The sequence below is a fragment of the Rana temporaria genome, chromosome 1 (genome assembly GCF_905171775.1).
Source record: "Rana temporaria chromosome 1, aRanTem1.1, whole genome shotgun sequence".
In the NCBI taxonomy this organism is placed as follows: domain Eukaryota; kingdom Metazoa; phylum Chordata; class Amphibia; order Anura; family Ranidae; genus Rana; species Rana temporaria.
Window position 1 is genome coordinate 240,686,580 of NC_053489.1, and position 17,502 is coordinate 240,704,081.

The 17,502-nt window shown below is 44.8% G+C and overlaps 1 protein-coding gene across 1 annotated transcript in view; it reads left to right on the plus strand.

Moving 5' to 3' along the window:
- Positions 1 to 14,534: 14,534 nt before the first annotated feature.
- Positions 14,535 to 17,502, plus strand: part of CABP7 (calcium binding protein 7) — a 211,993-nt gene continuing 209,025 nt past the window's right edge. Inside the window, exon 1 of the mRNA XM_040351959.1 lies at positions 14,535 to 15,049. Within this exon, the coding sequence (XP_040207893.1) occupies positions 14,941 to 15,049 (109 nt within the window). The 5' untranslated portion in view covers positions 14,535 to 14,940. The remainder of the gene's footprint in view (positions 15,050 to 17,502) is intronic.

The following is a 17,502-nucleotide window of genomic DNA, read 5'->3' on the forward strand; positions in this document are numbered from 1 at the left end:
GGCAGGTTATGGCTCTGAAGTGACAATCACAGGAGATTCATAAAAATAAAAAGTTATATTTGTTGAAATGCTGTAGCACTGATGCTAAGAATCCGGGGGGGGGGGGGACTCAGAGCCCCATAAGGTCAGCCACCCCCTGCTCCCTCCGCAGCCGCCGGTTCTCCTCTTGGAGCTTCTCCAGCTCCATCTCCAGTTCATGGAGCCTGGGGGGGTCAGCCCGCTGTGACCTCAGGTGGTTGTTCTCCTCCTCCATGCGGCTTATGCACTCCTCCAGCTCTATGTACTCACGGATCAGCTCCTGCTTGCTCATGTCCTGCAGGCTCTCCACGTGGTCCTTCATCATCAGGAACTGGGTGGTGGTGTAAGGGGCCACCGGTGGGCCCTTGGCGAACATCTCGGCCCGCATCTGGGACGCCCGCTGCGACTCCCTCTCCTCCAGTCGCTTCTTCTCCTCCCAGGTCAGCTTGTTATACGGCTTCCAGGACCTCTTCTTCTTGAAGGGTGGCCGGCGGTGCCTCTTTCTGCCCAGCTCCCTCCAGGGCCCCTCCGGCTCAGGGCTGGAGCCCATGACCAGCTGACAATGGTGTTCCCTGTTGTCCGTAATAGCAGCTTGTACCATGAGGGCTTCGTAAGGGGTGCCCAATGGTTCTTCCCGACCCCGCTCCTGGGGATCCCAAGCCGAGTCTACACAATGGGCTGCTGCTGGTGGGCGGTACCCAGGTTGAGACCAATTTGACCTGGTGTTGTCATTCATGGGGCAATTCTGCTTGAAGTGACCCAACTGTTTGCACCGGAAGCAGCGTTGTTCGTTGTCCTCCTGGCGTGGATAGCGAGGGCTAGATGTCACCGGTCTGTTAGGAGGTTGGTATCTAGCGGCTGGTGGGTGTGAGGGCACCGTTTGTGGTGGAGGTTGTTCCTGTGGTGTGATCTGGTTCATCTTGCGAGTATCCGCATATTCATCCGCCAACTTAGCGGCCTCTGGTAGAGTCATGGGCCTGCGATCTCTCACCCAATCTTTGACATCCGTCTGGATGTGATTGTAAAATTGCTCCAGGAGCATTAGTTGCAAAATGTCCTCTGCGGTGGTGGCCTGGCTGCTGTTAGCCCAGTTAGAGGCCGACCGGGACAACTGGCATGCCCATTCCGCATAAGAGTCTTTCGTGGTTTTGCGTGAGTCCCTGAACTTCTGTCGGTGGGACTCTGGGGTTACTGCATAACGAGCCAGGAGCACTTCTTTAACCCGGGCGTAGCTATGGATATCCTGATCTGGCACGGTCCGGAAAGCATCAGAAGCTTTGCCTGACAGTTTGCCTGACAATATTGCAACCCACTCTCCTCTAGCTATTCGGTGCAGGTTACATTGTCGCTCAAAATCCGCCAGGAAGTTATCAATCTCACAGTCCTTTTCATCAAAAGCTTTAAAAGCGCTAAACGGAATCTTCCTTGCGTCTGCTGTGCTGTACTCACTGTTTGGAGAAGGTGCGGCTGCTGGTCGGACTGCTGCCAGTTTTAACTGTAGCTCTGCATCTCTTATTTGTTTATCCTTCTGTAGCTCTGCGTCTCTTATTTCTTTATCCTTCTGTAGTTCTGCGTTTACTAACAGGTCCATCACTTTCAGCACCACATCCGGCGTTGGGTTCGGGCCGAACCACGCTAGATTCTCTCTCATTAGCTTGTTGGCTGGCGATTCCTCCTCCTGAATCACTGGTGTCTCCATCTCTTGTACTGCTGGCGTTGCTGCAATCCCGTCCTCCTGGTCTAGCTCCATTGTTTCTGCTATGATGACCCGCTTGGTTTTGTTGCTAGCAATCCTTCCACGAACTTCCAGTAGTTCTTCCAGTGTCTGCTTGGAATCCGGGTGTAAAGGAGAGTAGAAGGGAAGATCCCGCTGCTACCAACCAATTGTGACGGTATCGGTATGATATCCCCGTCAAGCATTCCCTCCTCTCCATACAAGAACATCACAGGATTCCCCACACATGAGTCAAGACTGGATGCTGGAACCAAGACACTTTATTGACACAAAAACTCCGCTTATATGTGGTTACAGCCTGTTAGGAACGCCCCCCTCACACAGTGGGGTTTCCCATACAGATTATAGGAGACAAGTCGGAGCCGACCATGCAGACACGTTTCTTTAGATAAAGACATCAGCGGAGTTAATTAATACACTGAAGCAATCAGAATAATTAACATACTACTTCTCTAATCATTTAGCCTGATGATACAATACACATCTTTTAAGGGTAAACACAGATCTTCTTTACACAACACAATAGATCAATTAACCTTTAGAATAGTGAGGGGACATTAGCACGTCAATAACCGGTCAGAGGAAGGAATCACACATGAAATTCCTTTCTACCTCTACCCATGGCTAGCAGGGAGCAGTATACTGAGACATATAGGCAAATGTATCACAATACAAAAAATGTACCGTAACTTATTTTTCCTCAAGAATTTAGTAGTAATTTTGTTGACAAAATTGTTCAGTTTGCAGCTCCAGTCATGTCTCACTCCATCCCAACAGGCAGTTTTATTATGTGATGGAGGGTTTGCTGACACCTTTCTACAGTAGGTGTTATTGTAACAACTGCGATCTTTATTGCTTAAATTGTAATGTCTACCCATTATCTAGCCCCTACGTTGGCAATTTACAAGCTTGCCCTTGTATTCTCTTGTTTATTCTCACAACCAATAAACATATTGAGTATGATGGTCACTAGTTGTTCAGGAGAAAGGTCGTTCAGCAAATTGGCACTGATTATCTGAGAACCACGATGATTCATGAAAGACTGTGTGCTCTGTGCCTACTGGCTATCGAGAGCAGTGTCCTCAAGACAATACAGTTTGATGAGTTAGTTAAAGACTTTGCAAATGCTAAGTGCAGGAAGAAAGACTTTTTGGAAATAATGTAGTGTGATGTATAACTGTGATATATGACTTGCCAGTTCCAATTACCTATGTAATGTGTATTCTTACAGTCAATAAAATTAAGAAAAACAATCAGACAAGTGTTTTCTTCGGAACATAACTTTTATATATATATATATATATATATATATATATATATATATATATATATATATATATACAGTGAGGAACAAAAGTATTTGGTCCCCTGCTGATTTTGCCCACTGACAAAGAAATGATCAGCCTATAATTTTAATGGTAGGTTTATTTTAACAGTGAAAGACAGAACAACAACAACAACAACAAAAAAAAAAAAAACAGAAAAACACATTTACAAAAAGTAAAAAATAGATTTTCATTTTAATGAGTGAAATAAGTATTTGATCCCCTTTCAATCAGCAAGATTTCTGGCTCCCAGGTGTCTGCTATACAGGTAACAAACTGAGATTAGGAGAACTCCCTTAGGCAGGCCATACATGAGTCTAATTTTGAAAGAATTTTCTTTTGAAAATCTTATCTAAGAATTTGTGTTTGTATTTTGCACTATTCGTGGGCTGCAGCAACAGCCAATATTTGTGCAGCCATCAAATTTCAGTAATCGGACAAGTTGGAAATTTTTGGCAAAACAAACAATTTTCTTATCAATGATGGGAGAATCGTACGAAAAATGTAATTGGAAAATAAATGCGCAAGTACAAGAAAATTCCCAGAAAGAAAAGAAGATTTGCAGCTACGAAAATTCTTTTCTGTAGCATTGCGAGGTGAAATTGAAGGCTTGGTTGGTCGAATTTCGAAATCAGTGGTGGCACCATCAAATCAGAAAACGCCCACATTTTCGGATTTTTAAAAGAAAATTCTTTTGAAATTCGACCATGTATGGCCAGCCTTAAAGGGAGTGCTACTAATCTCAGCTTGTTACCTGTATAAAAGACACCTGTCTACAGAAGAAATCAATCAGATTCCAATCTCTCCACCATGGCCAAGACCAAAGAGCTGTCCAAGGATGTCAGAGACAAGATTGCAGATCTACACAAGGCTGGAATGGGCTACAAGACCATTGTCAAGCAGCTTGGTGAGAGGGAGACAACAGCAGGTGCGATTATTGGCAATTGGAAGAAACACAAAATAACCGTCAATCTCCCTCTGTCTGGGGCTCCATGCAAGATCTCACCTCGTGGAGTTTTGATGATCATGAGAATGGTGAGGAATCATCCCAGAACTATACGTAAGAATCTTGTCAATGATCTCAAGGCAGCTGGGACCATAGTCACCAAGATAACAATTGGTAACACACTGTGTGTCGTGAAGGACTGAAATCCTGCAGTGCCTGCAAGGTTCCCCTGCTTAAAAAAGCACAAGTACAAGCACAAGTACATTTTTATCTAGCCCTTCTGGTCAAAAACAGGAGGGGTTATACCCCAAAATTTACAAATGTTGGTCCCAAACTAACCACTGACTATGCTCTATCATGTGACTCTTATGTCCTTTAAGAAGTACAAAAAAACGTATAACCTTATCTTCTTAGGTCTCATGCACTGGGCGTTTGGCCCCTGTGCATGAGGCTCCTGTGTTTTTGTGTGGGCACAAGGCACAGTCGCACCGTCCAGACATACTTCTATGAGATGCTGAAAGCTACTGGGACTAGACGTTGCTTCTAGTGGTACTAAAGGTACCAGGGGCAAATGGCCATAACACTGCGTACCAGGCAATCATCCTTCGGGGCATGCAGCCCTAACCGTTAGTACCACCCAGTGCACCATCTAGCCTCTCATAAGGGCAGATCCAGAGAGAGAGTACGCCGGCGTACTTTCAAATTTCCCGCGTCGTATCTTTAGTTTGAATCCTCAAACCAAGATACGACGGCATCTGGGTTCGATCCGACAGGCGTACGGCTTTGTACGCCTTCGGATCGTAGATGCAATACTTTGGCGCCCGCTGGGTGGAGTTTGCATCGTTTTCCGCGTCGGGTGTGCAAATTAGCTTTTTCCGACGATCCACGAACATATGCGTGGCCGTCGCATTCTCTTATGCCGTCTCTAGTCGGCTTTTTCCGGCGTATAGTTAAAGCTGGTATTTTGCGGCGTATAGTTAGATTTGCCATTTTAAGTCTGGCCGTCGTTCCCGCGTCGAAATTTGAATTTTTTTTTTTTTGCATAAGTCGTCCGTGAATAGGGATGGACGTAAGTCACGTCTAAGTTAAAAAAAATGACGTTGTTGCGACGTCATTTCGCGCAATGCACAGCGGGAAATTTAGGGACGGCGCATGCGCAGTTCATTCGGCGCAGGGACGCGCTTCATTTAAATGAAACACGCCCCCTACTCGCCGATTTGACGGCGCAAATTCTTTGTGGATTTGAGGAATTCAAAAGTAAGTTACAGCGGCGTAGCGTATCTCACATACGCTGCGCCTATCTAAATGTATGTGGATCTGCCCCATAGAGTCTTACAGGCTGCTGGTATTAGGGCTGAACAGTGCACCTGTGCCTTCTGCCTGCAGAAAACCACTCAGATATCATGCAGAGGGGTGAAATGCCCAGTGTGCATGAGGTCTTAATGCATGGCCAAGAGCCTTTTACTTTGCAGATGGAGAATTTGTCAAGTGCCCTCTTTAAAAAATAAATGGTTGAATGAGATAATGGAGAATAATTACGGGATCAATATGATGCCTTTTACGCAATTTGGGCAGGGTGGATACATTTTACTACTTCAGAGACCTACTGTATAAAGGACTCATGGCTTGCAAGGGATTCATGTACATCTTTTATGTACCAAGTGGCACATATGGGGGAAATGCTAAATATTGGGTGGATGGTTTGTTCTTTTATCTTGTTTGTTTGTTTTGTGTTCTTACTTGTTTTTGAGCTGTTTGCTCTGTATGTAGAACCAGGACAAGTCATACTACTATACTTTGTTATTGTACAAAGAAAAAGTGACAAAAGGGGATGAAAAGGAGATCTGAACTGGCTGGATGACAGCTCTAGAAGGAGTAAAAAAGAAACAGAAGGGCTAAAATATTAATACGACGGCACCATTTGATTGGATATTTAAAAAAGAGGACAGGGGGCGGGACTTTGCATGAAGCACACGGAAGCAAATGGATAAATTGGATAAAAGACAGGTTCAAATTGTCATATAAATGTTATGCATTTTGTTATATATTAATATTTTTTACATTACATTAGAACCAAATATTGCACAGTAATTAACATTCCAACAAGGTATATATTTACATATACATGGAGTAGTTGATGCATATTTACACACATTGCAGTTGATGCCTGTACAGATTAATGACCTACTGAAGTGTCACTTATTGAAAATTAAAATGTCCTTTTCTTGTCATTTGTTCATGGAGCTAATGTGCACTTTTTTGTTGTTGCTGCAGAATAAAAATACATCTCATATAGCCAGCATAAGGCTGCAAAGATACTCTTCGGTAACGACAAAGAGAGGCTCCACATATAATGAACATAATGGACTTTCTCAAAGCTTGACTCTGAGGCCTCGTACACACGACCGAGTTTCTCGGCAAAAACCAGCATGAAACTTGCTGGGTTTTTTTTTTGCCTAGGAAACCGTTCGTGTGTACACTTTTCGACGAGGAAACTGTTGAGGATCTCGTCGAGCCAAAAAGAGAGCATGTCTTCTTTTTCCTCGACGGGAATGGGGAAATTTGGCTCGCCGAGATCCTCGACAGCCTAACAAGGAACTCGACGAGGAAAACTATGTGTTTCGCCCGTCGAGTTTCTCGGTCGTGTGTATGAGGCTTGACTGGTTACTGCCACTGGTAAATGGTATGTTGTAAATTGGTGCAGGTATAATGGTGGCCATGCTTCAATAAATGATTGATTACTTTTTCGATTGGAATAATTGATCGATAATCTATAATTGCCTATAACTGACGATCTATAATCAACAACCCATTTTATCGATATGACACACAAAGGGAAGTGGATTTTGTTCGATAGTCGTAAGATACAATTGCATGTCTGCTTTCACCATGCAATTTCATAATCCAGTGGATCAAAATGTGATTGAATTCTTTAACAAAGCATCTCAGTGCTGCCAATTGATGGTAATATGGTCAATAAATTTCCACCCTGGCAGATCGACTCAGTTGGATCAAATCCAATCTAAACCGACCTGAAGGAAAGTTACGCCTGTTTAATTGCTTACAGATTCTATCGCTTTTGATTGATCAGATGATAAAATCAAAAGCATGTACTGTATGTGCCACTATTATACAACCACAGCAAGATCAAAAATGGAAAGAAAGGTGTAGAGGAGCTCTTCCCAGCCTGGCATATCTAACTACTGTATGTGTGTATATTTAGGCATAAAATCGTGATGTGCATATATATTTTATTCTTTCTGATTGTGAAAGAAATGCTATCAATCTATTCTCAATAATTGCATTCTTTCAGACACATGCAAAGCATTTTTTGGGGGGGAAATAAACTGATGTCATGAAGCAAAGGTGTTCTTGTCAAACTGCTATGCAGCAGAAATAATATTCCTGTGACTGGCACCTCCTAATGTGTATTATTACCTGTTACTATGATTTATCATTTAATTTTGACTGAGCAGCTGCTAAGACTGATTGATGATTTCAGCTCCATGCGTCTGTCTACTTGGGGTACTTGTTTGTTAATAGAAATTGCCAGATAGTGGCCTGTAGTAAAAAGCCAGGCTTGTAGTAAATATTCCAATCTTTCTTCATTTATATGCAGATTCCCTCCTGATGTGGGAAGAATTAGCAGCAAGTCCCAGGCATGGGCAATTGTAATATGGAGAGAAGGCTTGGCACACTGATGTGTAGTTAGGTTATGAGAGAAGGCTTTAGGTACAGTAGGTCTGTAAGAACATATCTCCCATTTAATCTGCTGTTCTTTTATGTGCAGTTTTGTATCCTTATCATTTCCTAAGCTCCCTCTCGCCTTTCTTCCGATTTTCTTTTTCCTTCTCCCTCCATCACCCCCCTCCCGTTCTTTTCTTTCCTATCTATCTTTTATTATGCCTTGCTTCTTCCCTTTCTCCTGTTCCTTGTATCTGCTATCCACTGCCTTCTTCTCCTAGTCACCATCTCTTCTCTGTCACAGTCTTTTTGTCTCTTCCAGTGGCTAACATTCTCCTTTCTGTCTTTCTCTCTCCCCCTTTTCTCCATCATCAGTGATCAGTGTAGTGCATAGCATTCCCCCTTATTCTCTACCTAATTCTTGCTGCATGCTGTCTCTCTCTCTCTCTCTCTCTCTCTCTCTCTCTCTCTCTCTGATATTCCTCTGTCTCTGCCTGTGGTATTCACTCTCTCCTTTATTTTCCTCTGTCTCTCCTGTGACATTTGCTCTCTCTCTCTGATTTTCCTCCTCTGTCTCTCTCTCTGATTTTCTTCTGTCTAACCTGTGACATTTGCTCTCTCTCTCTCTCTCTCTCTCTCTCTCTCTCTGATTTTCCTCCTCTGTCTCTCTCTCTCTCTAATTTTCCTCCTCTGTCTCTCTCTGTCTCTAATTTTCCTCCTCTGTCTCTCTCTCTCTCTGATTTTCCTCCTCTGTCTCTCTCTCTCTCTCTCTCTGATTTTACTCCTCTGTCTCTGCCTGTGATATTCCCTCTCACTCTCTGATATTCCTCTGTCTCTGCCTGTGGTATTCACTCTCTCCTTTATTTTCCTCTGTCTCTCCTGTGACATTTGCTCTCTCTCTCTGATTTTCCTCCTCTGTCTCTCTCTCTGATTTTCTTCTGTCTAACCTGTGACATTTGCTCTCTCTCTCTCTCTGATTTTCCTCCTCTGTCTCTCTCTCTCTCTCTCTCTCTCTCTCTCTCTGATTTTCCTCCTCTGTCTCTCTCTCTCTCTGATTTTTCTCCTCTGTCTCTGCCTGTGATATTCCCCCTCACTCTCTGATATTGCTCTGTCTCTGCCTGTGGTATTCACTTTCTCCTTGATTTTCCTCTGTCTCTCCAGTGACATTCTCTGTTTCTTTGATTTCCATCTGTCTCTCCTGTGACCGTCGCTCTCTTTCTCTGCTTTTCCTCTGTCTCTCCTGTGACCGTCCCTCTCTATCTCTGGTTTTCCTCTGTCTCACCTGTGAAATTTGCTCTCTCTCTCTGATTTTCCTCTGTCTCTCCTGTGACATTTGCTCTCTCTCTCTCTGATTTTCCTCTGTCTCTCCTGTGACATTTTCTCTCTCTCTCTGATGTTCCTCTGTCTCACCTGTGACATTTGCTCTCTCTCTCTCTCTGATTTTCCTCTGTCTCACCTTTGACATTTGCTCTCTCTCTGATTTTCCTCTGTCTCTCCTGTGACATTTACTATCTCTCTCTCTCTCTCTGATTTTCCTCTGTCTCTCCTGTGACATTTACTATCTCTCTCTCTCTCTCTCTGATCTTCCTCTGTCTCACCTGTGACATTTGCTCTCTCTCTCTCTGATATTCCTGTCTCACCTGTGACATTTGCTCTCTCTCTCTCTCTCTGATTTTCCTCTCTCTCCCCTGTGACATTTGCTCTCTCTCTCTCTCTCTCTCTCTCTCTGATTTTCCTCTGTCTCACCTGTGACATTTGCTCTCTTTCTGATTTCCTCTGTCTCACCTGTGACATTTGCTCTCTCTCTCTCTCTGATTTTCCTGTCTCACCTGTGACATTTGCGCTCTCTCTCTCTCTCTCTGATTTTCCTCTGTCTCACCTGTGACATTTGCTCTCTCTCTCTCTCTGATTTTCCTCTGTCTTACCTGTGACATTTGCTCTCTCTCTGTCTCTCTGATTTTCCTCTGTCTTACCTGTGACATTTGCTCTCTCTTTGATTTTTCTCAGTCTCACCTGTGACATTTGCTCTCTCTCTCTGATTTTCCTGTCTCACCTGTGACATTTGCTCTCTCTCTCTGATTTTCCTCTGTCTCTCCTGTGACATTTGCTCTCTCTCTGATTTTCCTCTGTCTCACCTGTGACATTTGCTCTCTCTCTCTGATTTTCCTCTGTCTCACCTGTGATATTTGCTCTCTCTCTCTGATTTTCCTCTGTCTCACCGTCTCACCTGTGACATTTGCTCTCTCTCTCTGATTTTCCTCTGTCTCTCCTGTGACATTTGCTCTCTCTCACTCTCTCTCTGATTTTCCTCTGTCCCTCCTGTGACATTTTGTCTCTCTCTGTGTTTTTCATCTGTCTCTCCTATGACATTACCCCTCTCTCTCTGATTTTCCTGTCTCGTCTGTGACATTCACTCTCTCTCTCGCTCTCTCTCTCAGATTTTCCTGTCTATCTTGTGACATTCTCTCTCTCTCTCTCTGATTTTCCTGTCTCTTCTGTGACATCCCCCCTCTCTCTCTCTCTGATATTCCTCTCTCTCACCTGTGACATTCTCTCTCTCCCTCTCTCTCTGATATTCCTCTCTCTCCCCTGTGACATTTGCTCTCTCTCTCTCTCTCTCTGATTTTCCTCTGTCTCACCTGTGACATTTGCTCTCTTTCTGATTTCCTCTGTCTCACCTGTGACATTTGCTCTCTCTCTCTCTCTCTGATTTTCCTGTCTCACCTGTGACATTTGCTCTCTCTCTCTCTCTCTCTCTGATTTTCCTCTGTCTCACCTGTGACATTTGCTCTCTCTCTCTCTGATTTTCCTCTGTCTTACCTGTGACATTTGCTCTCTCTCTGTCTCTCTGATTTTCCTCTGTCTTACCTGTGACATTTGCTCTCTCTTTGATTTTCCTCAGTCTCACCTGTGACATTTGCTCTCTCTCTCTGATTTTCCTGTCTCACCTGTGACATTTGCTCTCTCTCTCTCTCTCTCTCTGATTTTCCTCTGTCTCTCCTGTGACATTTGCTCTCTCTCTGATTTTCCTCTGTCTCACCTGTGACATTTGCTCTCTCTCTCTGATTTTCCTCTGTCTCACCTGTGATATTTGCTCTCTCTCTCTGATTTTCCTCTGTCTCACTGTCTCACCTGTGACATTTGCTCTCTCTCTCTGATTTTCCTCTGTCTCTCCTGTGACATTTGCTCTCTCTCACTCTCTCTCTGATTTTCCTCTGTCCCTCCTGTGACATTTTGTCTCTCTCTGTGTTTTTCATCTGTCTCTCCTATGACATTACCCCTCTCTCTCTGATTTTCCTGTCTCGTCTGTGACATTCACTCTCTCTCTCGCTCTCTCTCTCAGATTTTCCTGTCTATCTTGTGACATTCTCTCTCTCTCTCTCTGATTTTCCTGTCTCTTCTGTGACATCCCCCCTCTCTCTCTCTCTGATATTCCTCTCTCTCACCTGTGACATTCTCTCTCTCCCTCTCTCTCTGATATTCCTCTCTCTCACCTGTGACATTCTCTCTCTCCCTCTCTCTCTGATATTCCTTTCTCTCCTGTGACATTCCCCTCTCTATCTCTGATTCTTCTCTGTCTTTTCTGTGACATTCCCTCTCCCTCTCTCTCTGATTTTGCTCTGTCTCTTCTGTGACATTCCCCCTCTCTCTCACTCTGGTTTTGCTCTGTCTCTTCTGTGACATTCCCTCTCTCTCTCTCTCGGATTTTGCTCTGTCTCTTCTGTGACATTCACTATCTTTCTCTCAGATTTTGCTCTGTCTCTTCTGTGACATTCCCTCTCTCACTTTTTGATATGCCTGTCTCTCCTGTGACATTCCCTCTCTCTGATTTTCCTGTCTATCTTGTGACATTCCCACTCTCTGATATTCCTCTTTCTGTGTCTTTCTCTCCCACCCTCTCCCTCTGATATTCCTCTGTCTCTCCTGAGACATTCCCTCTCTCCGTCTCTATCTATCTTTTCTTTTCTCCATCTCCCTCTGATCTCCCTCTGTCTCTGCTTAAGGAATTTCCCCCTCTATCTCTCTAGTAACATTCCACTTTTCTTTCTTTCTCTCTGTTTCCTTCCTTCTACTGATATTCCTCTGTCTCTGGCCCTGACATTCTGTCTATCCTCTCTCTCTCTCTCTTTATAATATCCTTCTGTCTCTCCAGTCACATTCCCTCTTTCTCTTGCTCTCTTCTTCTCTCTCTATCACTGGCTGTGACATTCCCCCTCTCTTTCTCTTCTTGTGCTATCCCTCCATCTCTGGTGTGACATTCCCTCCTTTCTTCCCTCTCTCTCTGGTATCCCTCTTTATTTCCTGTCACATTCCCCCCCCCCCTCTCTCTCTCCTTCCCTCTCTCTAGTGTGACATTCCCTCTTTTCCTCCCCCTCTCTCTGGTATCCCTCTGTCTATCCAGTCACATCCCCCTCTCTCTCTCTCTCCTTCCCTTTTTCTGCTGTGACATTCCCTATTTTCTTCTCTCTCTATGATATCCCTCTGTCTCTCCAGTCACATTCCCTCTCTCTCTCTCTCCTTCCCTCTCTCTGGTGTGACATTCCCTTTTTTCTTCCCTCTCTCTCTCTCTCTGGTATCCCTCTGTCTCTCCAGTCACATCCCCCCTCTCTCTCTCCTTCCCTCTCTCAGGTGTGACATTCCCTATTTTCTTCCCTCTCTCTCTGGTATCCCTCTGTCTCTCCAGTCACATTTCCTCTTTCTCTCCTTCCCTCTCTCTTGTGTGACATTTCCTCTTTTCTTCCCTCTTTCTGCTATACCTCTGTCTTTCCAGTCACATTCCCTCTCCCTCTCTCTCATGTGACATTCTCTCTTTTCTTCCTTCTCTCTCTAGTATCCCTCTGTCTTTCCAGGCACATTCCCTCTCTCTCTGGTGTGACATTCCCTCTTGTCTTCCCTCTCTCTATAATATCCCTCTGTTTTTCCAGTCACATTCCCTCTCTCTCTCCTTTCCTCTCTCTGGTGTGGCATTCCCTCTTTTCTTCCCTCTCTCTATGATATCCCTCTGTCTTTCCAGTCACATTCCCTCTCCATTTCCTTCTCTCTCTCTCTCTCTGGTGTGACATTTCCTCTTTTCTTCCCTCTCTCTGGTACTGGTATCCCTCTGTCTCTCCAGTCACATTCCCTCTCTCTCTCCTTCCCTCTCTCTGGTGTGACATTCCCTCTTTTCTTCCCTCTCTCTCTGGTATCCCTCTGTCTCTCCAGTCACATTCCCTCTTTTCTCTCTGGTATCCCTCTGTCTCTCCAGTCACATCCCCCCCCCTCTCTCTCTCTCCCTCTCTCTCTCTCCTTCCCTCTCTCCCTCTGTCTCTCCAGTCACATTCCCTCTCTCTCTCTCCTTCCCTCTCTCTGGTGTGACATTCCCTCTTTTCTTCCCTCTCTCTGGTATCCCTCTGTCTCTCCAGTCACATTCCCTCTCTCTCTCTCCTTCCCTCTCTCTGGTGTGACATTCCCTCTTTTCTTCCCTCTCTCTCTCTCTCTCTCTCTGGTATCCCTCTGTCTCTCCAGTCACATTCCCTCTCTGGTGTGACATTCCCTCTTTTCTCTCTGGTATCCCTCTGTCTCTCCAGTCACATCCCCCCCCTCTCTCTCCCTCTCTCTCTCTCTCTCCTTCCCTCTCTCTGGTGTGACATTCCCTCTTTTCTTCCCTCTCTCTCTCTCTGGTATCCCTCTGTCTCTCCAGTCACATTCCCTCTCTCTCTCTCTCTCTCTCTCTCTCTCTCCTTTCCTCTCTCTGGTGTGGCATTCCCTCTTTTCTTCCCTCTCTCTATGATATCCCTCTGTCTTTCCAGTCACATTCCCTCTCCATTTCCTTCTCTCTCTCTCTGGTGTGACATTCCCTCTTTTCTTCCCTCTCTCTGGTACTGGTATCCCTCTGTCTCTCCAGTCACATTCCCTCTCTCTCTCCTTCCCTCTCTCTGGTGTGACATTCCCTCTTTTCTTCCCTCTCTCTGGTATCCCTCTGTCTCTCCAGTCACATTGCCTCTCTCTCTCCTTCCCTCTCTCTGGTGTGACATTCCCTCTTTTCTTCCCTCCCTCTCTCTCTCTCTCTCTCTCTCTGGTATCCCTCTGTCTCTCCAGTCACATTCCCTCTCTGGTGTGACATTCCCTCTTTTCTCTCTGGTATCCCTCTGTCTCTCCAGTCACATTCCCCCCTCTCTCTCTCTCCCTCTCTCCCTCTGTCTCTCCAGTCACATTCCCTCTTTCTCTCCTTCCCTCTCTCTGGTGTGACATTCCCTCTTTTCTTCCCTCTCTCTGGTATCCCTCTGTCTCTCCAGTCACATTCCCTCTCTCTCTCCTTCCCTCTCTCTGGTGTGACATTCCCTCGTTTCTTCCCTCTCTCTCTCTGGTATCCCTCTGTCTCTCCAGTCACATTCTCTCTCTGGTGTGACATTCCCTCTTTTCTCTCTGGTATCCCTCTGTCTCTCCAGTCACATCCCCCCCCCCTCTCTCTCTCTCCCTCTCTCTCTCTCCTTCCCTCTCTCTGGTGTGACATTCCCTCTTTTCTTCCCTCTCTCTGGTATCCCTCTGTCTCTCCAGTCACATTCCCTCTCTCTCTCTCTCCTTCCCTCTCTCTGGTGTGACATTCCCTCTTTTCTTCCCTCTCTCTCTCTGGTATCCCTCTGTCTCTCCAGTCACATTCCCTCTCTCTGGTGTGACATTCCCTCTTTTCTTCCCTCTCTCTGGTATCCCTGTGTCTCTCCAGTCACATTCCCTCTTTTCTTCCCTCTCTCTCTCTGGTATCCCTCTGTCTCTCCAGTCACATTCCCTCTTTTCTTCCCTCTCTCTCTCTCTGGTATCCCTCTGTCTCTCCAGTCACATTCCCTCTTTTCTTCCCTCTCTCTCTGGTATCCCTCTGTCTCTCTCCAGTCACATTCCCTCCCTCTCTTCTTCCCTCTCTCTGGTGTGACATTCCCTCTTTTCTTCCCTCTGTCTCTCCTGTGACATTCTCTCTCTCTGTCTCTGGCTGTGACATTCCCCCGTCTGACTGACATTCCCCCTCTCTCCCTCTCTCTCTCTCTCTCTCTCTCTCTCTCTTTCTCTGTGTATGTGCAACAAGAGTGTGTGGATGTGAGGACAGCAGGCTGTCCGCATGCAGCTCACCTGTACCACTCGCCCATTAGCAGAGAGCGGAGCGGAGGAGCCTGTATTGGTGACAGTCTCTCGGTGACAGTCCCTCCGTATGCTGCCCCTTCGAGTGTTATCTGCCCCCGGGTGTCCCCTCGCCCGCAACGATGCCTTTTCATCCGGTAACGGCGGCGTTGATGTACCGGGGGGTGTACACCATCCCCGAATTACTGAGAGAGCACTCCCCCACTCAGCTCCCCGAAGACGAGATCGAGGGTAAGTGATCCTGACTGTGGGGGGGCATGGGGTGCACATCTGCCTGGTTTATAGGGGTCTGTATTGGGCTGAGGGGGGGGGGGGGGGATTCAACAGGTGCCTGGGGTTTGTTATCCTAGAGGTGAAGAGGGCACCCCACAGCCAGCCTATCATTGTGCTAATGGAGGTGTCTCCATGTCAGTGTGTCTGTCCATCCATCCGATCGCTCAGATTGCCCCCCCATGTTCAGCAGGTGACCCCATCATGTCAATAGCGCTATTCCAGGAGCCCTTGAAGGCGATGGTGTCGGTGTGTGTGATGCTGATGAAGGCTGCAATGTGGCTGACATAGAAGGAGGCAGTTCCTGTCTTTCATTCATAGACTCTGAGTATTGAGTATATCGTAATTGGTGTAAATCAGGTGTCAACCAGTGTGATGAGAGGAGGATGGTAGGGAGCAGGATGGTAGGGAGCAGGGCACGGGCACAGCACCCTTCTATACACTGCACTTTGGACAACTAGTTTACTACACAACACTTCTCTTTGTTATATTGAATGCCTGGAAGATTACTATATAAACTGAGCCTATTTCAAGGAAACTTTACCCACTAACAGGCCTTTGCAAGTCTCACTAGATTTTTATTTTATTTTTTCAGGCTATAACAACAGTTCTTAGATTTTTGGTCATCAGAAAAAAATGAAAAAACAAAAAAAATAAGGGAGCATAGAAATCTTTAATTATGGCAATGGTACAAGGGCAGGATTAAAGGGCCCAATGTCAACCTGATTTAGTGGCCCAATGATCCATCCATGTATGGCAAACTTAGAACATCATTTAAATATTTTTTTATTTATTTGGCAAAATTAGCTTGTTTTGCTAATGTGGTCTATAAGTAAGATCCTTTCTAAAAAAAAAAAAAATAGAGTATTAATTTGGAATATATAAGATATCAGCACCTCTGACTATGGCTGAATAATTAATACCCCTTCCAATTCACTATACAACCTTAAGGCCGTACACACGATATGAAAATCGGAAGTAAAATGTTGTCCGATGATCGATCTGCCGATTTTCAGATCGTTTGTACCGTGCTTTCGACAGCCGATTCTGATTTTTCATCCGACAAAAGCTAGATGTGCAGACTATGAAATTTTTGTCCCACTTGAATTCAACATGCGATTTTCGTTTAATTAGTGTGGTTTCAAAAATCGTAAGTGCAAGACTATGCATGCTCAGAAACTAAAGAAACGAAACAACAGAAACAAAAGAATACACACAAAACTATTCAACGCATCACGTCACTTCTGAAGTTGTATTCTGTCCTTTGAGAATTTTCATATGGCGAGTAACCTCTTCACTTTTGATGTGAGACTGGTATGCAACAAAAAACGGATGAACGGTCATCCAAAAATCTGATCGTGTGTAGGAGGCTTTAGAGAGTGTCAATGAGAACTTATGACTATTAGAGGTGATTGTTATCATGCACATTTTTGAAAGTTTTTGCCTGGAAAGGCCTATCCTTAGGAGCAATTAATGGAGATCTATGTTCACATTATACAATTTTATTTTATATCAGTGTTGTAATAAAAATACAAACAATTCGACCTGGTAGACCTGGTTTACAGGAAGCATACAGTTCTCACACCTGCTTTTTTGCTCTAAACCTGTGCTTCTCAACCTCAGTCCTTAATTACCCCCAACAGGCCATGTTTTTTGGAATTTCTCTTATGCCGCGTACACACGACTGTTTTTCGGGTTAAAAAAAATGACGTTTTTAAGGGTCTAGAAAAAACAATTTTTTTTTCAACCCGCTCATTAAAACGGCCTTGCCTACACACGATCGTGAAAAAAAAATGTTCTAGCAAAGCGCGGTGACGTACAACACATACGACGGCACTATAAAGGGGAAGTTCCATGCGGATGGCGTCACCCTTTGGGCTGCTTTTGCTGATTTAGTGTTAGTAAAAGACGATTTGCGCTTTTCAGTGTGATGAATGTGCTTACTTCAACAAGCGCTCCCATCTCAATACTTGCTTCTGAGCATGCACGTTTTTTTCACATCGTTAAAGCCCACACACGACCATTTTTTACGACGTAAAAAACGGCGTGAAAAATTAGAGCATTTTCAAAATTTTTAATGCCCATTTTTCACATTGTGAAAAAAAATGCTCTGGAGCCCACACACGATCGTTTTTAATGACATTAAAAAAACTTAATTTTTTACAACCCGAAAAACAGTTGTACACGGTATCAGATAAAATAGCTGTCCAAAATACCAAGTCATTGACTCTGATTTAAAGCACTTGTGGAAGATAAAGGAAAACCTGCAAACATGGGGGTTTATTTACTAAAGTTGGATAGTGTAAAATCAAGTGCAACTCTGCATAGAAACCAATCAGCTTCCAGGTTTTATTGCCAAAGATTAATTGAACAAGCTGGAATTAGAAGCTGATTGACTACCATGAGCAGCAGCT